The sequence below is a fragment of the Lepisosteus oculatus genome, chromosome 9, assembly GCF_040954835.1.
Source record: "Lepisosteus oculatus isolate fLepOcu1 chromosome 9, fLepOcu1.hap2, whole genome shotgun sequence".
Classification (NCBI taxonomy): Eukaryota; Metazoa; Chordata; class Actinopteri; order Semionotiformes; family Lepisosteidae; genus Lepisosteus; species Lepisosteus oculatus.
In genome coordinates, this window is record NC_090704.1 from 33,282,094 (window position 1) to 33,304,483 (window position 22,390).

The 22,390-nt window shown below is 39.2% G+C and overlaps 1 protein-coding gene across 4 annotated transcripts in view; it reads left to right on the forward strand.

Moving 5' to 3' along the window:
* abcc3 (ATP-binding cassette, sub-family C (CFTR/MRP), member 3) overlaps nucleotides 1-22,390 on the forward strand; it is a 94,699-nt gene that overhangs the window by 31,639 nt on the left and 40,670 nt on the right. For 3 of the 4 annotated variants that reach the window (XM_015356119.2, XM_015356120.2, XM_015356121.2), the window contains exons 2-8: nucleotides 11,039-11,215; nucleotides 12,522-12,647; nucleotides 15,998-16,135; nucleotides 17,183-17,308; nucleotides 17,955-18,016; nucleotides 18,568-18,699; nucleotides 20,666-20,884. In XM_015356119.2, the coding sequence (XP_015211605.1) occupies nucleotides 11,039-11,215; nucleotides 12,522-12,647; nucleotides 15,998-16,135; nucleotides 17,183-17,308; nucleotides 17,955-18,016; nucleotides 18,568-18,699; nucleotides 20,666-20,884 (980 nt within the window). Of the gene's footprint in view, nucleotides 1-11,038; nucleotides 11,235-12,521; nucleotides 12,648-15,997; nucleotides 16,136-17,182; nucleotides 17,309-17,954; nucleotides 18,017-18,567; nucleotides 18,700-20,665; nucleotides 20,885-22,390 lie in introns of those variants that run through there. The other variant, XM_015356122.2, reaches the window with a different exon arrangement.

Below are 22,390 nucleotides of genomic sequence, written 5' to 3' on the forward strand. Positions count from 1 at the left end.
AATATACTGTATATTTAAGTCTTTTGCAGAATCAAATTGATTAGTTGCAGCTTCACAACCAGAAGATACCATCGGACACCTGTGTTTTTCTGAGTGTCTAAGAGCCTTTGAATTCCTTGTTCTTTTGCATTTACAGTAGAACCGTGATTAAAATCTTACATTTCTGTTTACCAAGGTAACTGTCACATGGGAGACTACAGTAACCGTTTCTCGAAACAGACTTTGAGAGGCTTTCTGTTCTGCTGCAGTTTAATAAAGGGCAGCTGTTGCTGCTGACGATCAGACTGGAATTGACATTGGTAAGAACCTTGTCATCATGTGGCACAGAGGGGAAATGCACTTGTTTCCCTTCTGCTGATAAGCATCGCAGCCTTGGTTACTGCTCCCCCAGCAACACTTTTGTGATTGGAGCTGCCTTATGGATCCCAGTCGCTTGTCGTCCGCCCGTCACTCTGTGTGTAGTGACGTCCTGTTTGTTCAGCTGCTGCATTTATCCCAAAGAACACTGCATGGTGGCGCAGTGGTTAGCAGTGCTAGGGCCCTGGGTTCAGTTCCTGGGGTGCTTTCTGTGTGGAGTTTGTATGTTCTCCCTGTGCTTGTGTGGGTTTTCTCCGGATGCTGCTGTGTCTTCCCACAGCCCTAAATCATACTGGTAGGTTAAGTGGCCACTGGGAAAATTGCCCCTGGTGTGAATGTGTTTGTTTCTGTGCGTGCCCAACGATGGACTATATGTCTTGTATATATTGCTTGGCACTGTGACACTATATTGGGTTAAGACATTATAAAATGGATGGGTGGATGTATCCAAAGGAATGCACGAGGTCTACCGTATAAATCCAAATATACACATAAAAAAAATGTGTACATTATAGTCCTAGTAAGCTGAATTTTGTCATTGTCACACATGTTTTGAAGTGTATAAGATGAAAGTAGCGAGATGTGGGAAGTAGAATTATCTGGAGTCTCTTTATCATAGCAATGCCCTTCAGTTATGTAGTCAGATATGTGTGTTTATACAGTACTAAACAAATTTGTAATCTGGCCAATTTATTCTGGGCACCTTTTTTTTCTGCTTAATAATAGCTCTGCATATCTAGTGATGACAAAATCTTGTGCCGTTTAAGTTGTCGTAAGAGAACTGCGTGTACTGGACAGTGCCTGGTACAGTATAAGTTATCCAAATAGCAAAGCTTGAAGGTATTGAGTTGAATGAGGGAACTAAGTTGTAAATTTAATACAGTATCTGTTTTGTTTCTGATTTATAGCTAAAAACAATTAGCCCAGACAAAACTAGAGCAGGAATGTACAGCAGCTGTTTGTAAAATATGTGTGTTCATTACTCCAAACAGAGGAAAATCCTGTTTACGGTCATAGCCTGTTAGTGGACTTAACTTGCCTTTATTAGTTTATGTTGTGTCTACCCACTTGGTTGTGGTTTGTTTTGTAATTTTAACAAATAAGATCTCATTTTAAAGAGTTACTGTACTTGGAATGAATTATATGAATGTGGAATGATTACTGTGTGTGGAATGAGTGATAATTCCACATACAGTAAGCAGTTTATATGATGAATATTTCTAAGGGGGAAGAACATTCCTTCTCCATAAAGCATAGTAGTTTAAGCAGCGGGGTCTGGTGAAAGGCAGCACCTGGGACTGATAACATGTGCTGGCTGAGCGAAAACATAAATGTTTAAACTAACATCCATAGTTGTATTTAATACTGGGAACACCCACACAACCACACAACTATCTGACCTGCAGGCCACAGTATGTACGGCTACAGAGCTGTGTGTCCGAACAGGTTGTTAGCAGTACTGGGGCTCCACAGGGGACTGTCCTTGCTCCATTCCTGTTCACCTTTTACACCTCTGACTTCAGGTACAACTCTGAGACATGTCATCTGCAGAAGTTTTCAGATGACTCTGCAATTGTGGGGTGTATTAGAGAGGGGAGGGAGGAGGAATATAGGAGCTTGACTACCAATTTTGTGGAGTGGTATCATCTTAACCATCTCCAGCTTAACACCAGCAAGACCAAAGAAATTATCTTTGACTTTCGAAGGAATAAGTCTCCGCTGAACCCTGTTTCCATCCAGTGGAACATTCCTACAGGTACTTAGGGGTACACCTGGATGATAAGCTGGAGTGGTCTGGTAACACTGATGCCCTGTACAAGAAAGGTCAGAGCCAACTCTATTTTCTTCGGTGACTCAGGTCCTTTGGTGTGTGTGGAACACTGCTATACATTTTTTATGAATCAGTGGTGGCAGCGGCCATCTTCTACGCTGTGGTGTGCTGGGGCAGCAGCATCATGACAAAAGATGCAAATAGGCTCAATAAACTCATCAAGAAGGCTGGCACTGTACTGGGGATGAGCCTCGACCCCATGGAGGTGGTGGCTGAGAGGAGAATGCTGACCAAGTTCACAGCCATCATGAACAACACCTCTCATCCGCTTCATGAGACTGTTACTGGGCAGCGGAGCATGTTTAGCAATAGACTGCTCCTGCTACGGTGTTCAAGGGAACGTTTCCGCAGGTCTTTCCTCCCGGCGGCTGTCAGGGTGTATAACGCCGCCCTAGGCTAGGACTTTTAGCCCTTCATTTGCTCCTCTATGGACAACATGTTTACTCCATTGTACTTTTTGGACAATCAGTCTGTATAAACCTATGCACAATTTGCACATATTTTATTGTTTTTACAATGACTATGATCAGCTCATTTTGCACACACCTATGTATTTATTTATTTTTATTTATCTTGTTTGTCTTTTGTTTTATAACTATTCTGATGTCTGTTTTGCTTGTCTTGGGCTGGACTGCTGTAACACATCAATTTCCCTATGGGATTAATAAAGTATTATCTATCTATCTAACCTTTCACATACAGAAAACCTTAATGGCCTTCCCACACCTGTGTCAGTTAATGGAAAGGTGCGCCATCACACATGCTCTTTACATTTTTTTCACGTGACATCACTGGAGGATAAGGTATCATGATGGATTAACCCAGTTTTATTGTTCCCTGTGACGCAACCTCAAAACTGCTTGGCGCCAAGAAGGGGGAAGATGTCTTTCACATGTCGCCCAAATGAGCAAACCTGTTACACACAGCTCATTATATTGAAAAAGTAGTTGAAATGTAATATGGAATTATTTTGCATAAAACATACGGAAGCTCTGGGATACTTTTAGTAAATTGGCACCTGATACATTCCAGTGTTTAAAACAATCTCTTACACTGACAGGCTAAAAGACTTTTTAGTCTTGAACAGAGCATCCTGGAACATGATCTAAGTATTCAGAATCCTCCCTCCTAGGCTGTGACATAGTCAATCTAGGGCACTTCTTCTAAATGAACAGTGAAATGAGAACAGACACAAGTGGAAACTATGCTCATATTTAAAACTGAGAGCAGAAGGCCTCCTCTCATTTTAACCATTGTTATGTTCTTATGAAGAGTGTCTCAATACAAAGAAGTCACTCATCTGAAGTTACCAGAGAAAGACACTTTAATGTGGCTTCTTTTTTATACTTATTATTATTTATTAATAATAAGAGTTTTCAACCTAATATATGAGTTTGGTAGTCCCTATGCATAGTTTTGGCACAAAACACAACAAAAAGCATATTTTGCATCCAGCCAGTTCTTCTCTTAGGTCGAAGGGTGTTTAGGAGGTTTTTTAGTGTTGTGGGAGATTTCTACATTTTGTGATTTATGTTATTTTCTCCCTCTCTTTTCTTCATCTTGGAAATGGTGAGGAACCGGTTTGAGTATTAGTGTGATGTTCGTTGTTCTTTGGAAGGCTATGGAAATGTTTGGATGGGTTTTTGAGAAGCTCTCTGCTCAAACAGACATTGGCATAACATCAGCAGAGCTGTCTGTTTTGGAAATGCAGTCACGAAAACATCTGTTAAACAGGCAGCAGCAGTCACCAATAAACCCACTGGTGTTGTTTTTGTGCTAGTTCATCCACTCAAGGACTCCCACTAGTAAAACAGTGTGCTAGTGTGTTTTTGCTGTTGACCCCGGGAATTGTTTTTTTCAGTAGGACGAACTCGTCTATTACAGTGGCAAAGAACATAAAATTGGTTATGCGCCGAATAAGATATGTAATAAAGAAAAAAGGCAGATATGACCTAGGCACATGCTTTTAAAAGAGGTCACTGCAGTGTTTAAACTTGAGAGAAGCAAGTCCCAACAAGCTGCCCTGTTTCATACTACATCATGCTACATCTCCCAGCCATGCAGTGGCCTTCAGCATGGCCTTGATGATAAATATTTGGACAGCATGTTTTTTGTGTGCATTTCTGACTGCATTGTGGTTTTTCTGTTTATGCATGTTTTCATTCTCGTGTTTCTATTACATTTTGAAACCTGAGTCACCCTTTACAATATCAGTTTCCTTCTCATTTCTTACACACGTTGGAAACACCTGGGACTTCCCTTGTCTGAGTAACGATTAGGGAAGCAGCTGTTTTTGGCATATTGAAGTCATTTGTCTGTGAAACCTGAAAATCGTTGTTTCAATGCAATTTTCACTACTCCTAGCTAAAAGTGGTGGAACACAAGGAATATATTGTAATCCTAAATAAAAATTTTATTGAAAACTTTTGATTAATCTCGAGATGACATCTAGACAGTGATTTTACAGCAAATGTCTTTAATAATAACAGCAGGGCTAGGTATTCCATTACCAAATTCAGTAATTTTTTGTATAAGAATGTAAAAAAAAAATAGAACAATGTCAATAATTAATGTAATCTCTGACAGTACTGTCTATAGATTATCCTGGTTGACAGGTCTTTTTAATCAATTTTAATATGAAGTATTTAATGGGAAGTTTGTCTTCTAATGCCATGTAATAAACGGCGATAATTGGTTTGCTGAGAAATCTTAGATTACTTACAGTGAAGCAATAAATTTAGCATAATACGTGTGTACACTGATAGCAATAGTTATCACTTGTATACTGTTGAACATCTTATCGCTCAGGCAAAGGAAGCAGGAAGGCGTCCCACCCTTATTTCACAAGAGGAATCTTGCCACATTGGCCTATTCTGTTTCTTGCTGTCTACTTCCCTACTCTTATGTTTATAGTCATCCATTTTATAATCACTTCATCCAATTCAGGGTTGCGAGGGAGCTAGAGTAACAGGCACAAGGCAGTGTACAGTGTACATCAGCCGTCAGGACGCCAGTCCATCACAGGGCACACACAGACACACCGAGGCCATTTTTCCAAGAAGCTAGTTATTCCACCATTATGTTTTTGGAATGTACACAGATAGCAGCCCAGGTCTGGAATTGAATCCAGAGCCCCAGCTACTAGCAGTGCTAAACACTACGCCACCGTGCTGTCCCCATACGAGTCTCAGTCCTCTTTTTCCTTCCTCTCTCTCTCCACACAGCCTTTCAGCTTTGATTTGTTTTTGGCAAGCAAAAAGGGCAATTGAGTCCCAGCTTGCAAAACCAGAGCTTCCCCTGGCTCAAACCTGTTTTGTTCCCCAGAGTTAATCTCATTACAGGTTTCCATTGTGATCAGAAAAGGGACATGAAAGCACATCAGACTCAAACTTTATTGAAGAGTCGTGCTATTTTTTCCCTTTTGGTCACAGGAGAGTAAACTTTGAACTTCCCCTTTGAGTCACAAGTTACAGTATGCACACATCCTCTATGTTGTGCAATTAATTTTCATGGCAGGCGTCAAACTTTCAGTGTAATAGAATTACATGTGAGGTTTAATTAGTGTGACAACCTGGTTTACAATTTTGATTATTTCCTTGTACCTTCAGCACAAGGCAGATGCATTGTATGTACAGCAAATCTTTGTCTGATTTTGTACTAAAATACATCCATCTATGTTTTAAAATGCCCTTTTCTGTACAGGGTCGCGGAGGGACTGGCAAGCAAGGGGCACAATGTGGGATAAACCCTGGGTGGGATGCCAGTCCAGTACAGGGCAAACACAGACACAAACATGCTCATACCAAAGCCAGTTTTCACAGAAGCCATTTAACCTCCCAGAAAGTCTTTTGATTGTGGAAGGAAACCAGCGCACCTGGCGGAAACCCACATGAACACTGGGAAAACATACAAATTCTATGCAGAAATCATCTCAGGAAATTAACTTTAATTTTAAAAACAAACCTTCCTCCATGAATTCATGAAGAATGCAGACAACCTCAGCAGTAATGTGCTTGATTTAATTGCCCAAATCTTCTCTCTGACACTGAAGCTGCATTTTTAGAACTGGTGTATTGTGGATGAAGATATGCTTGGTGTTAGTAATATCTGAGTGCTGAAAGGCATTCTAGATCAGTTTATGATTTCCACTTTAATCTTCTTAAAAAAGATTTTCTCTTCAACTCAAGAAGTATACTCAAAGCAGGGGTCCTAATGTGTACTGTGTTGGATAATTGCAGGCTTTGTTAAAGTCATTAGCACTCTTGCTTTTAGACATGTTAATAGTATATTAGAGAAAATGGGCAAACTTAAAAGGGCAAGATGCACGCATTAATTCATTTTGTCACAGCAGGGCACCCAAGCTTTGAAAAGAGCATTGGTAAAGTTTGTGACACGATGGTTTGGAGACACATTAATTCGTTTTGCCATTTTGACTAATTAAATCAGCCAGCAGGGACATAAGTGAAGCTGTGGTTTGTGAAGCTGTTCTCACTTGGGTTCTTAGGATGTTTTGTTCTCATTCACTGTGTTTCTGTGAATCAGATATGCAGGTAACATTTAATATTCTGCCTTAATTAGCAGATTTTCTGCTGTGCTGTTTGGCCATGGTGCCTTTGTAACTTTTTGTTTATTGATTGTTTTTGAAATTGTTTTTTTCTGCTGACACCCCCTTTCTAAAAATGCACCCTTGTGTCCTGTCTGTTAACCAGTGCTCAAGCCAAAAAGGGAAAGGAAGTGCCAGCGTACCATTTTAATCTTTCACTTTTTAAGTAGTCTGCCCTGCTCTTCCAAACTCTCTCTGGTATCCAAGGTAATACTCGGCCTTCTTTCTTCTGTTGGTATCCCCCTCTCTGTAACACTCAACTCATGACTCATTACACTCTTAAAAAGAAAATGCAGTCCCAATTAGACTGGTTATTAAATCTCTGTAACAAAAATAAAATTAATTGATATTGTTGCAAAAGTGTCCCAAGTTCTGAATTAAGCAGAAAATCGACAAATTTGTGAAAGTACTGTATGGTTGCCATATTGTCGGAAACCACTGGTCTTGCCACAGGCGAGAACGAGAGCTTGCGTGAATTGCAACATGAAGCGGCCCTTCCTGCTCACTAGTTACTGTTATTATCTAATGAACAAGAGAATAAGTGCAGTTGGTGCAGCAGATATTTCACTCCAGAAGTGTTCCAACGTGATCTGTATGCAGAGTTAACAGGTATGTTGTCTCTAAAATCTAAACTGTTTTAAAGTTGAGAATAATGTTTCTGTTAGATTAGAAGAGATGTATTCACAAGCCTACTTGTTTACAATGGAGTTTTGTTGCCTCGTTTTAAATCATACACGATGACGGCAATATGGCACTGCGCATGCCTGGAAATGTAATCTATTTTGTGATGTAAATTGGAGGTCTTACACTTTACAGTGTATATTTTGCTTTCATTATGGTACTCATCAATGCCGATTATTCTAACCCCGAAATATAAAAATAGCGTTGCAGTTCCCCTTTAACTCTTGCAGTTGCTCCACGGGTTTTCAGCTTGATTTACTCTGTGATATCCATTTCTCTGTCTCTTCACTAATCTAATCTGTAGCATTTTGAGCCCAGTTGGCGTTTTTCTCACAAAACTGCTGTAGTAACAAAAACTATGTGGATCATGTGTAAACCATGTTTATTTGTCACCTATTAGAAATAAAGTAAGTCATGCATTTTCTGTCATTTTTTACCTTCTCTCTATTGCAGTGTTAAATAAAGTATTATGGGTATATTGTTCTTTTATTGTGCCTTTAGGCAATATATGTCTTTGTTCGGTGTCCTACAGGTTATTATTATACATTGTAAAAATGACTAAGGATTACATTAATATTTCACATTTGAAAAGAATGCTGCTGATCATGGCCATGACTGGGGGAAGCTGCATGCTGTCTGCATTATTACAGCAGTCTGTGTGACGTCCTGTAATTAGTAACTGCCTGATAATGAGATGGTCTTTCACACAAGCCTGACTTTAGGGAGCTAACTGACTGAGCTGTGTGACATGGAGGACAGGCTCAGTCTGATTGGTTACTTTAAATTGTCCATTTTTGCTTGTCTCTTCTCTGGTCTGGTGTCTCATCCAGGGTGAGAGCAAACGTGCATTGTTCTGTTATGCTACAGCACAGTCGGTTTTGATACTGGATGGATCAAATTCATATTATCTGTTTATTTTACCTTTTATTATGGTTCTTTATTTATAATGAAATGATCAATATACTTATAAGGATTTCTGTTGTTGAGAAATGTTTTAAATATTCATGGTGCTGTGAATATTCATAGAGATGTTATGTTACTGGATTTAATTCCTTTTTTTCATGACTGTAAAAAGTCGTTGGAAATGCAGATATAATGTACTGCAGTTATAATTTTCTCTGAGCTGCTGTTTTACACTACTGTGCAGTAAATCACTAGATAAGACCCACTAGTTAATGTTGTCTGACTCATGATTTAAAGTACTGTCAGGTACAGTAGTTTTTTTTTCAGTAGAATAGCCTTATTCAATGTGTCCAGTTCCATTAAAACAAGCCTTCTTGCACTATAGGATCGAAATCAGTAAAAATATCTCTTAACAGTGACATGGAGAGTTTAACAACGCTTGTGGTTAACAAATTGTTTGGCAGGAACATTTGAAACCATGCAGCTGTTGACTAGAAACTTCAATTTAAAATTGTCAATCAACACGGATACGATGTTAAAACAAGGTGTTTCCATTGTCTTGGGAAAAGCTAGACAGCCATGGAACAGCCTGTCTTTTGTAAACAAAATGTTTGCTCATTTTATTTCATTTGTGAGTGATTGTAAATAAAAAAAGTAAACCTCCTTAATTGAGACAGAGCTTTTTGTTACCCAGTCCAAGATTTTCTCATGTTGAAGCTGTAATCCGATGAAGGTTAGGTTAGTTTTGCACTGAATGTTGTGACGGAGCAACTGCGTGAGTCTGCGTGAGAATCGAACATTAATTCCGAGACAAGAGTAGCATTAGCAGAAGCCATTTATTAAATAAGTGCTGTATGGTAACATTGTATAAACTGACGCAAGCACTTAAGCCTTCTCTTATGTATTGAGTGTAAGCACTAAGGTTAAAGGTTTTAGGTTTTTCAGGTTTGCTTCTTTTATTATTATTATTTTGCAAGTTAAAACATCTACGACTCTGTGATGCCAAATAAAACCAATTCCAGCAACAGAAGAAAGGTGTAGAAATATAGAGAGCAGACTAAAATCTCTGTCACAAGTGCTGCATTGAATGTGATCCGGACCTATGACAGACTGTTACAGACTGTGCAGTCAACCATATGCACAGTACCTCACTGCTGTGTCTTAGGCAGGTCACAGGGCTTCATACATGTGGGAACAATATCCCTGTAAGCAAGGACAGAGGGCTATATAAAAGGAGAAGCAAAAATAAAGGCCATAGCAATATGACAATGTTCGTGAAGACAGCACTTCTGTCTACATTGGCACCTTAATGTCTGTTAGAGTGAAAAAAATAAGTGTGCCCAGTCAGACAGAATTCACATTAAAATAACTTAAGCTTGGAGATATTTCACTATGTGGAAGGACAGCTGGCCTTTGTCAGTGCCATTTAAAACATTTTCCCTGGAGTAGAGAATTTTAATTTTAATTCTTTACTTTGTTTCAAAGCTGGAGGTCAGTATTTATTTCATGACATTACAGTCCACCTCTCTGTGGGAGCATCAGTAGGCCTTGTTTTTCCACCCAGCAGTCCTGTGTGTCAGATCATTTAGTGGAGACGGTCAATCAAATACAGTATATTACATTAACATTTTGATATTCTAGTAAATAACCTTCAATGTAAATTCAATTATGGGGCTTCCAGACTTTCTTAAGTAATAGAAGGTAGTGTTTACCTGAAACCCTAGGGAAGAAGGCAGACTCCTGGACCATGCCACCTACGCAGAAATTGAAATAATTAATCTTTCCCAGCATTCATCTCTTCACAACACTCCCTCCTCCCCTGCAGCATCTTTCTTTCTACCCTTTTGAAGTACATTTCCTCAACAGCCAACTGCAATGCCTCAATACACATCTGCACTATGCACTTTTTGCATGGTGTACTATGTTTTCTATTTTTTGTCCCACAACATATTTATTGTTCCTTTTGTTATTATGAATGTATGTAATGTACTGTCTATATTGTGTGGTGTTGTCTTTTGTACTGTGTATGTCTCGAGAGATCATCGCGAATAAGAATTGCAGTGTACAGTACATGTACTGTACATATGGCAATAAACATCTCTACTCTCTCTTCTTGGCTCACTCCACCTAGTGGTGGGGTCTGGTATCCATATCCTCAACACCATACTGTGGTTCCCTGAAGTGTGCAGCTTGGTGCTAAATCAGTGTCTCACAGTTCTCACTCACCAACTCTACAGGCTTTGTCTGGAGCTCCTGAATGTTGTTGTTCTTTCTTTACAAAGTTGAGTGATATTGGATTGGGAACAAAAATATATGAACCAGTGAATGTCCCCGTTCTGTACCTGACCTAATGACAGACTACCCATTGCTGCAGTATGTTTCCCTTCCTTTTGAATCCCTGTGTTATAGGGAGTCTTTTGTTTGTAAGGTAATTGGATAGGGGTTGAATTTCTCTATGCTTTGTTAATACAGCTTATTTTTGACAATTAACAGCTTTTGTTGTCTGGGGAAGGAGGTTATTACTACTGTGGTATTATTAGTAACTAGAATTTAAAAAAGAAAGGTTTCCAGGGGACTTTGCACAGGTTTGTCTTTAAAGAAGAGTGAATGCCATGTTCTGCTGAGAATTGGAGCTGAGAGATTGTTTTGTTCTCTCCCTGCAGGATTCTAACCTGACTTTGCACGCAGACAGTCCCGACCTCCCAGATTGCTTTCAGAAGTCCGTGCTGTCATGGGTCCCCTGCATCTACCTGTGGCTAGCCTTGCCTGCCTACGTGCTCTATCTGAAGCGAAACAACAAAGGATACATCATGATGTCTGTGCTGAACAGAGCCAGAACTGTAAGATGAAAAAGATTCTGTAAGATGGTTTAGTATCATTTTGATACAACACCTTTTGGAGTGTAACATCCATTGGCCCCTATTACAAGAATAGTTGTGGCCTTTTCTCCTGTTAACCGGAAGTCCGCCCCTAGGGGTAATTTGGAATGGGGAAGTGTGCTAAATCTTTGATCTGTTCTGAACCTGAGTAAACCCAGCTCTTGGTCATGATACTTTATACTTTGAGCAGATGTTCAATGTTAGGCTTTCAATTGTGAAACAAAGACTGCAATAAAACCTCTTTTTCTAAACTAACTTTATGGGTTTACAGTACTGTAGGACTGGAATATACATGCCTATAGCATTTAGCTGTAGATTTACTGTATTTGTGTTTTAGTCTGTCTGTGTCTGTTTTTCTGATAATTTAATATGCTCCGTGGTCAATACATTTGCTTCCACATGCAAAAGTTAAGTTTGGTACCCTGTTTAAGGTAAAAAATCCACATGCTATTATGTGTGTTTAACTGCTACAGGCACATCAGTTTCCTCATTGTGTCTTTGATTGAAGCTAGAATATTGTGAGGATTTTCTTCCCTTTCCAGTATGTCATTAGCAGAGTTTTTGTGCATTTCAAGGTATTTTAATTTTTTAACAGCTGGAATAGAATCACTTGAAATTAGCATTGAATAGTCTTGAAACTGGATTGTCAATATGACACATTCCTCCCTTGCAGATTAGTAATATCTGACCGCTAAAGGCAAAAATCTCAAAACAACAAGGAGGAAACAGGCTATGCAAATGTATAGTCTAATACAGTGCTACAGTATATGCAAATGCATTCTTATGTTTTTAGAATAGTTTGAATAAGCTCAGCAAAATTACAGTGTTTAAACAAATTTGAGAGTGTAATTCCTTTGGGTTGTAAAGCATCTTGCGTGAATTTCTGTATGGCGGCCTATAAAATAAACAATATGGGCTTGTGTTCGAGATTAATGAATTAACATGTTCAGGGACCTTCAAAACCAGAAAACAGATTGAGGACATGGAGGCAGATATTAGCCATTCTACTGATCCTGCCTCCAGCCCTGGTCTTTAGAAATCCTCTAACCTTTTCAATTTCCCAGTGCTTTTTTTTTGCCATGATGACAAAACAGTGTGGAAGATTTATGTGGGCCTGAGGAAAGAATGCACATTTCCAAGGGTTTTCCCAATCAGAAAATCCTGGTTTGTTTATTTAAATAAAAAGCATGGACATGAGAAATCCCTTATTTTTCTGTGAATGGAAAGAACGTGGCTCACGTTGGCTTGTCTTGCTGTGTCACTGCAGGTTTTCGGCGTGCTGCTGTGGATCACCTGCTGGATAGACCTTTTCTACACCTTTCATGAGCTCCACCAGGGCCACGTCCAGCCTCCAGTTTACTTTGTTTCTCCTCTGCTCGTGGGCATTACAATGGTCAGTTGTGCATCCATTCTGAAGATAATACAGACAGTACTAAAGTGAACTTTATGTGTTCTCGCCTTTTACCTGTTTACCGCATGGGTTCTGTGTGATTTTGAATACTTGAATCCACTTCCCTTAGAGCCTTCTCTTTTGAAGACTAAAAAGATTCAGTTCTTCAAGCCTGGCAGGGTAGTCCATTTCTTGAATCTCAGAAATTCTCAGGACGAACCAGATACTTTCAGTCCATCAGGCCCTGGAGATGTTTATGCTTAAGTACGTCTACTAATTGTAACACATCTGTTTCTTCTTTGCTAATATTCTTGAACAAAGTGCTGTCTTCTCTCTGCCTGAACCTCATTTCCCCTTCCGTTTCCTTTTTTTATCTCTTATAATTTTTTTCATCCTTTACTGTTCAGCAAAACTGTTGTAATTTTGAAAATAAATATTTTAGTCTCCATTGAAATATTATTTTATCTCTTATCTTGGTGGTTCTAAGTTCCCTTTTATTAAAACATATAACAAACATATTTGTTAATTTTTAAACTGTATAGAAACATTTTTTTCTCTCATATTTCTGTTAACTGATTTATTCAACCATTAAGAAATAAATAAAAAGAAAGGTCTGCCATTTTTGGATGCAGCATCCCTATTGTTTTTTCTCTTAATTATGTCAGGAAAATGAAAATACTCCATGATTACCACTTCGTCCTTTTAAATCTAATTGTAATTGTTCTTGATTTCATTATATGAAACTAGCATGATGCCAAACATTTTGAATGTTTTTTATAGTCTAACCCATTTACTGTAGTTTCAGCTGAGTTCATCTAGGTTAGCCTCCTGTGCCTGAATGATCTTTTTATGTACCTTGCAACACATCTCCCTCTTCCTTCTGCTATGTCTTTCTGGAACATTCTGTATCCATTAAAGTTGTGTTCATCACCACTACTCTCTATTAACCCTGCTTCTTTGTTACCAAAAACATCATAATTGACTGCTACTGCTGCACATTCTAATTCTTGTATTTTGTTTTCAATACTCTTGGCATTTACTGTAGGTCTAAATACTGAATTCATTTAAAGTTTTTCACTTTTTGCTGTGATCCGTATGTATCCCCCTATTACTGAATTTCTCTGCAGATCTTTGTCCCTACTTGTCTGGTGCCTGTTTGGTTCAGATGTAACCCATCATGTCTGCTGAGACAGCTTTTGTTATAGAAAGATTTCTGGTACCTCAAAAAGATGAAGCTTTCTTCAGCACATTGAGTCTTCAGCCATGAGTTGTGTTGACAGATTAGCTCCAGTTTTTCACCTTTGGGTGCCAATGGTGTTTGTCCCAACAGTAACGGTTCTTTTCTGCCTGTGCTAGGATCTGGTCTATTCACACTTTTGTCGTCTTAGGGTCCGTGCTGCATACTCATTTGCAGAGTTTCTGTACTAGAGAGTTTCCTACAAACCAGTGTTTGTGATGGTGTCTCATCATGTCCTTGACTTGTTTAGCGATGTGATGTCAGGATAGTCTGCTCTATTTTACTTCCTTTGACAACCTTGTCAGTTGCTCAGTGCTTGTGTTCTGAGGACGTTGGTACCACATTTGTTATGGAATGTGAATAATTACATACTGTATCATTTACCATTTGCAAATATTCATCAGTGGATGAATTTTGCAAGATCTGGCATTTCATGCTGCTGTCTCAGTTCCTGCAGCTCTAATTACAGTGCATTCACTATTTCAAGGTGGTACTGGATTTTTAAGCTGTTTTGTATGGATGCAATTTAGCTGCTGACTGTCTTTCAGGATGCAATACATGCTTAAATATTTTAAATGAATTATATTCCTACATTCTACATTGTAATTTATCCGTGAGCTTATATGCTTTTGCTAAACTACATTTCAACAATGTTTATCTATCTGTTCAAAGAATTCTTTGGAGAAGCCATATAGAGAGGAGGTGTTTTTAAGAGGAAAGAGAAATCATTATGGATTGTGGGACATGTGAATATGAATCTGCCATCTCCATATCTTTGTCATGAAAATGGGATATCAAGCAGCAAAGCAAGCTGTCTGTGGTTGCATTTCTTAACCTAATATAAGTGAACCAGAACTGGAAGTCTCAGTATATAGTTCTGCTTTCTCACATTGTGAAAGAGTCATGGCTAAGTAATATTCATCAATGAATTTTTTTTATTGTTTATCAGCTATGTTTTGCGTCAATTTGAAAATGTTAATCTTTTATTATGATAACATTGACAAGAAAATGGACTGAGTTGCTGGGCATGTTTCTCAAAAGTGGTTGTTTGGATTTCCCAGTGTTACATCGCCAGTATGGCTCAGTCTATGAGGAGAATGGGGACTAACATATGAGCCAGGGTTTAACAGACGGAAATACACACAATTACATGTAGGATGGTGAAAAATGCTAGGAAGTAAAAAAAAAACCCACAGGGGTAAGTGAACAAAAAACCCCAATTAACTACACTATTCTACAACACAATTACCCGCTAAACCTGTCTCCCGAGAAAAGGGTGGTAAAGCCAAAGAAAAGTTTCAGCAAGCTGTCTTTCTACTCTATACTAAACTAAGCTATAATGGAAAGCCAAAAAAAAACATACTGGTGCCACAACAATCCCAACCCTACACCACAGCTAAGAAAACAAATCTGACACATCTCATGTTTTCGCTGTTTCTTTTTCTTACACCTCTCTTCAAACATACCCTCAGGACGTCTCGTACCGGCATTTAAAACCGGATCGCTCTCTTCAACCAATCCAGAGAGAGACTTAATTTAGGGATACTCCCACTTCCAAAAATGGATTCTCGCATGGGAGGGGAGTAAAAAATAAAACAAAACGTAACACCAGACTATTGAAGGGCGTCCTCTAACCACAGGCTGTGTCTGTATGGTCCTTGTGTTACAAATTCGCGTCTGGATATCAGTAGGTGATCTGATTGGCCAGAGCCAGTCTGTAGACTGGCTCTGGCCCTCTTTGACCTCCCTGGAGCTAACAAGCATGCCGTGCTGTCAGTGAGGGCCCTGCCTGTATTCAAAGGTGGGCAGGTGGGAGGGGTCTGCCTCAAACTTCCTTCTTCTCCCCTGTGTGCGGTTGCAGGGTTTGTAGTTGCGAGCCTTAACCTGAAAAACACACAGTTTGGGTGGGTCAAACAAAAATGTACAGTTGTCAGCTCTCAATTTTTAAAACAACCCTTGTAAAAAAAGCCCTGCTGTATGTGTGGCCCTGTTTGCTGCAGGCCTGTACATGTGTAAGACCTCTTGTTCCCAGTGAGCTTTTAAACATGGTGCTGTCCTGCCTGTTGTCTTGAAGACCTTTGCGCTTGACTAATGAGTGTTCTTGTTCCCTTCCCAGCTCCTTGCCACGTTCCTCATCCAGTACGAGAGACTGAAGGGGATGCAGTCCTCAGGGGTTCTCTTCATCTTCTGGTTCATATCTCTGCTGTGCGCCATCGTGCCTTTCCGCTCCAAGATCTTACAGGCCACATCCCAGGTGGGCAGGCGGGCAGGGGGATCTCCTTAAAGAGATTAGATTCAACAGAGTTGAAGCAAGGACAGGGGTGTGTTGAGAAAAGAATAGTAGTGCTGTTGTTTCAAAAACATTGCCAGCAGTCGGATTATTAAATTAGAAGTTTTCAAGCTCACTGTGTGGGATAAAAAAAGCTTACAGGACTGTGATGTGTGCAGGCATTGGTTCTCATTTGTGGTAATATATATAAAATAAAGGAATATGTTTTCATTTAATTTACCAGACTCAAAGTCAAAGCTTAATTCTAATTTGTTTTTATATTTAGTTTGTTCTTCTACTTTTATGCTCTCGCTGAAACCTCCTTGTTGTATCATGGACTTTGTGGACGTCGCCACTCCAACATTTTGACCTCCAATCACTAGGTTTTCCAAGTTGAAAAGACAGCCCTTCCCCTAGCACCTATTCTTTGGAGCATTTTAATTTTTTACTTGAAAAATTCAAAGGGTTCAGTTTTCTAAATAAGGAATTTCTTTTGAAATTTGAGAAACCTTTTCTCTAGCTAGCTGTATGACCAAGGTTTAAATAATTTCAGTACTTTCACTATGTTTTTTTGGGACATAGTGTTCATGCAATGGGATGTACAGTCGCATTGTTTCTGATGCTTCCAAGATCATCATCATCATCACCTATGCTAGTCATCCAAAATAATACCACTACCCTCTTTGTCTTGCAATTGGATGTGTAACTTTTAATAGTACAAAAGAGAGAGGAAAAAATACCAACACAAAAATTGCGGCAGTGCCATCCAGAAAATTTCTATGGTTGGGGAACTTGTGCTGTGTATAGTGATTAAGGCTTGGTTGGTGAAACTCTGACAATCGTGATACAAACCTTTCAGCTGACTCTACTGTTTCTAAAACTTTGAATGTGTGCCTTTTAGACATAATTCTTCAGAGGGCTTTTTTCTTCCAAAGAACCACAACAAATTGTCATATTTTAAGTTGAACATGCAAACATATGTGTGGCTTGGTTCTTAAATGCAGTACTTCCTTGCCATGTGTTTTCTTACAGGGCAGAATTACTGACCAGCTGAGGTTTACCACCTTCTATGTGTATTTTGGACTGCTTGTGGTGCAGCTGATCCTGTCCTGCTTCAACGAGAAGCCCCCCCTGTTCTCCAGCGTGGTCACTGACCCAGTGAGTTTGTGTGGCCGGGATCACTCCAGGCTTCTTGTCTGGTTTCCGTCGGCAGTGTGTTTCTGGAGAAAATGAAGTGCCCCAGAAAACACCTCATACTGTATGTTATCAGTCAACCCATTAATAATAATAATAATAATAATAATTGCTTACACTTATATAGCGCTTTTCTGGACACTCCACTCAAAGCGCTTTACAGGTAATGGGGACTCCCCTCCACCACCACCAATGTGCAGCATCCACCTGGATGATGCGACGGCAGCCATAGTGCGCCAGAACGCTCACCACACATCAGCTATCAGTGGGGAGGAGAGCAGAGTAATGTAGCCAATTCATAGAGGGGGATTATTAGGAGGCCATGATGGGGTAAAGGCCAGGGGGGAAATTTGGCCAGGACACCGGGGTTACACCCCTATTAAAATTAAATAGCCTCTTTAGTTTCCTGTCATCTGTCCATTGACCTGCCTGTCTATTTAACATGCCAAAGCCGACATTCTTGAGCCACCTTGTTTTTGACATTTTGTATACTCCTAGAAATTGAAAATAATTGAAAATCTGTCTTTTTCATTTCTTACTTTAGGGAAATTAAAATGATCTGAATAGTTTGCACTCTTATAAAAGAATCCTGGTATTCTCTTTTTATCAGAACCCTTGTCCAGAAGCTTCTGCTGGTTTCCTGTCGACCTTAACGTTCTGGTGGTTCACAAGGTGAGTCTTCCTCTATTCCCGGTGTGACTTGTGTGGTCTGCGCAGTCCAGGACACGGCTGTGGCTGTGGTCTGCGCAGTCCGGGACGCGGTTGTGCCTGTGGTCTGCGCAGTCCGGGACGCGGCTGTGGCTGTGGTCTGCGCAGTCCGGGACGCGGCTGTGGCTGTGGTCTGCGCAGTCCGGGACGCGGTTGTGGCTGTGGTCTGCGCAGTCCGGGACGCGGCTGTGGCTGTGGCCTGCGCAGTCTGGGACAAGGCCATATCCTTATGTATGTCATGACATATAGCTTCTGAACAAAATAATATTGATTTAAAGTCATTTGAAAATGAAGAGCTTTAGAGGAAGAGGTTCTGGAGAAACATTCAACTGTATTCAATTGCTATTATGGCTTTTGGAGAATCAATCAGTCTGCTGTGACTACAAAGGCAAAGCTAGATACAATTAGATTTGGAGGTAGTATTTTGTAAATGATATAACACAGTTTCATTTTGCAAGCATTTTATTCCTTTATACATCATCATTTTTTTCTGATTTTCACCTTTTTACTTTCAGTATGGCTGTCAAAGGTTACAAAAAACCCCTGGAAAACAAGGATCTGTGGACCCTGAATAAACAGGATAGCTCAGAAGTCATCGTTCCAAAATTTCTCAAGGAGTGGGAAGTAGAAAAGACAAAAGTTCAAAGGTATAGTTTGCGTTTTGCACTAAAATAACAGTCTTTTCAAAAAAGCTTTTAACTTCATCACCTTCCAGACAGCCAACACCATATTACTTCCTGCAGACTTCTGATACAGTTCTAAGAAAAAGTGCATTTCCATCTCACTTTATCAAAAAGAATGATTCAACCATAATAAAAACCCATTCAGCAAAATAAAGTTAATTCCAGAAGCACTACACAGACTGTAGCAAGTATGGACGAAGTTCAAAATCTTTTTAACAAAAGAACAATACAGTACATTTTGTATGCAATGACCACTGTGTTTTTGCATATTGCTACTTTAGCTAAGGCAAGGTTTTGCAGGGTCTGTTTTTAATCTGATATTGTGAGAGAATGTCTGTCATTATTGCCTGAAGTGTATTTTCAGTTTCCCCATAGTGTCCTCATACTCAGTCTGGTTATGGAAGCCCACATTGTATGTCTTTAGCTCTGTCCTTGCAGTTCACTGTGTTTTACTGTACTATGATTTTACTGTTGTTTAGACCTCTGCAGGGGCCACACATTAGCTCAGTGAACAGAATCCTGTTCTTGCACGGAAAAACAGTTGGGAGCCCTTCACTCACTCAGTATCTTCCAGCTTCACCTGGTACTGTTAGACCCTGGCCTTGCAGTAATAAGAAAATCAAACCAGCTTCTTCTTCTGTAAAAAGAGAAAATACAGTCTGTAATTTCTCCTCTGGCGTAGGATGTAGTTTATCAAGTGCATTAAAAAAGAGGGAGTAAAGAAAAACTTATTTCGGATGTGAAAGGCTTCATGCCACAAAAGGGCAGCTGATAGCTGGGCTGTTGAGCTTTGAATTAACTGTGTGCAGTGTGATTCTCGTGACATAGTTACACTCAGGGGTGCAGTAAGCCTTAGGGCAGATCTTCCAAGAGTACATACAGAACCGAATTACCTCATCTTATAACATTTCTTGCCATTATCTTGCACACTATAAAACAATAACATCTTTCTACTCTCTAGGTGTATTGTTCAGTTTTTTACCTGTCTTTCTGACTCATTCCATCATGTATAAATGGAGCAACAGCTGTGTGAGAGCCAGGTCCTGCCTGTACCTTTGGTATAGGACTAAATTAGGCCCCCTTGTTCTTAAATATCAGAACAAACCCAGATCATTAGATCATTGAGCTACTAGCAACCAGTTAAGTTAGATGGGCAAAATATCCTTGTCCAGTTAGTAATCTTTCCTGTGTTTTTATAAAGTAAATGCTGGATTTGGAAAGAGATTAAATGATGTCAATGATTTCTGTACTGCAGGGGTTATGATTGAGTTTTATTTTTTGTGTAATGCCCTTCATTACAGGTTGTGACAGAGCTCTTTCTCAGTTATTTACACAGACTGAGTGTGTGGCATTAATTACTGTAAGTAATAGGAGGTAGTCCTGCGTAGCTCAGATGCTCTTGACTGAGTACAGGTTGAGCTGCAGCTCCATTTATGGGTTCTTTTGTCTAGTCTGCAGCCCCTGGGACATGTCTTAACTGACACTAACCGGCTGTGTAGAAGGTTTGTACAAGAATTAGAAGTCTGTAATTATAAACTAGTATTACATTCATTTCAGGTATCATATTCTCAAAATGTGTTGTTCTTTTGTGGAATGGTTTTATTAATTTAGAGAGCTAAATCTCTCTAAATGAGGCTGAGCCCAGGGGAGATTGTGAAAGACACATAGTCAACTCTCAGTGTTGACCAGCTGACGACATTGCTTTTAGACCATCCATTGAAAAAGGTCTTCAGATCACATTGCTATTTTTGTTCTCAGAACAAAATACTTTTAAACTTTATACTTTGTCCAGTGTTCTTTATTTCAATACTACAAACTGCCATATATCTTATCTCTCACTGAGTCAGAACATGACTGGGATAATAATTTATCATGGCTTTAAATCTTCCGAGATGAACGTGCCTTGTTTTTTCTTGTTGTTTTGTGACAGGAAGAACCAAGTGCTTTACTCCAAATCCCCCAATGTCCCTAATAATCACATGGATGGGGGCCCCGAGGAGGCAGAGGTGCTGCTCTCGGGGAAGAAGGAGGCTATACAACCTTCCTTCCTCAAAGCGTTGCTGAAGGCCTTTGGGCCCTACTTCCTCATCGGCTCTGCCTTCAAACTGCTCCAGGACCTGATCAACTTCGTCAACCCACAGCTCCTGAAGTAAGAACTGATCCAGGGACTCGGGTGTTATTCCTGCAGAGCAGCTGTCTTGTTGACTGGTGACTGATGACAGTACATGATGTACATGCCGATAATGTGCAATCATATTCTCATTTTGGATTGCATCTGTCTAATGCATTTCCAGCAGGTAGTTGTTTCTCTGATTATGTGAGGTAAAAAAACAACTAAATTACAGCTTTAAGAGCTGTCTGCTGCAGGAGCTGTCGATGTACTAAAAGGCACAAGGTGAAGAAAAGGTCTTTAAACTTTTAATGGGTCCTAATTTAGCAGAATAGTATGGTATTGAATGTGCTTTGTATATGGCTAAATACATTTGTGATTTATCTAGCTAAATCTTTTCTTCATAATTCTTAAATTAATTATAGTATCTATCTAGGATATTTTAATTATACATAAGTGGGTTCGTAATTCATGTCTCTTGTACCTTATTTTGTCTTCTGAATTTGCAATGCAAACCAATTATGTAAATTTCCCAGTTCATAAACAGCACACTGAACCTTTTTGTTTACGCTGGGTATAATTCTGAATAACAAATTTCATCATTTGAATTACTTTGAATTTCAAATTAATGTCCTTTCAGTAATTCGGTAATAATGATATTCTCCTAATCCATTGAGCCTGTTACTACAGAACTGCCAATGACTCCTCATTCTTCTAAAGATTTAATATGTCATATGGGAGCTGATGCATTTTTTTTATAACCAGACCTTATAATTCACCATTATGGCTATGAAATAATTTAAAAAATGAAGAGACTCTATGCAATCTCTATGCAAGTAAATAAGGCTGACTGTATAGTTTTATATTATAATATTATTTACAGTATATTATAACATATAATATTATCTGTGAAATCTATTATTTATATACAGTATTAGATGCAGTACTATCACAATTGTAAGGACGGGGATAGTTTTTTGTTACATACTAATGAAATTTGAGGAAAAGATTAATATGAGGTAAAAGTATGTAATTTCAGCTTTTGTTTCTGGGTATTATTTTGCATACATGTTAGAACAGTGTCACTTATTGTGTTCAGTACCCCTGTTGCTGGTGAGCAGAAGTACTGGAAAAAACTTAAAGTACATTAAACAAGAGCAAAGTTAGTATTTAATCACATACCTCTTACATAAAATGACTGCTTCGAGCCTGCAATCCTTTGACATCACTAGACTATAAATATGTTCCTTTGAGATACTTTGGCAAGACTTAACTGTACCCACTTTTAGTTGTCTCTTGTTTGTGGGTTTTTCTGACTTCAGTTTACTATTCAACAAGTGAAATGCATATTTAATAGGATTCAAATCTGTTGATTGACTTGGCCTGTTCAGACGTTTTCACTTCTTCATGATGATCTCCTTGGTCAAGTGCGCAGTCTATTTTGTGTCATTGTCTTGCTGCAGAGTGAACTGCTGTCTCATGAGTTTGAAGGCACTTTTTGGACATGGGCAGACAAGGAGTTCATGTACACTTTATAATTTATTC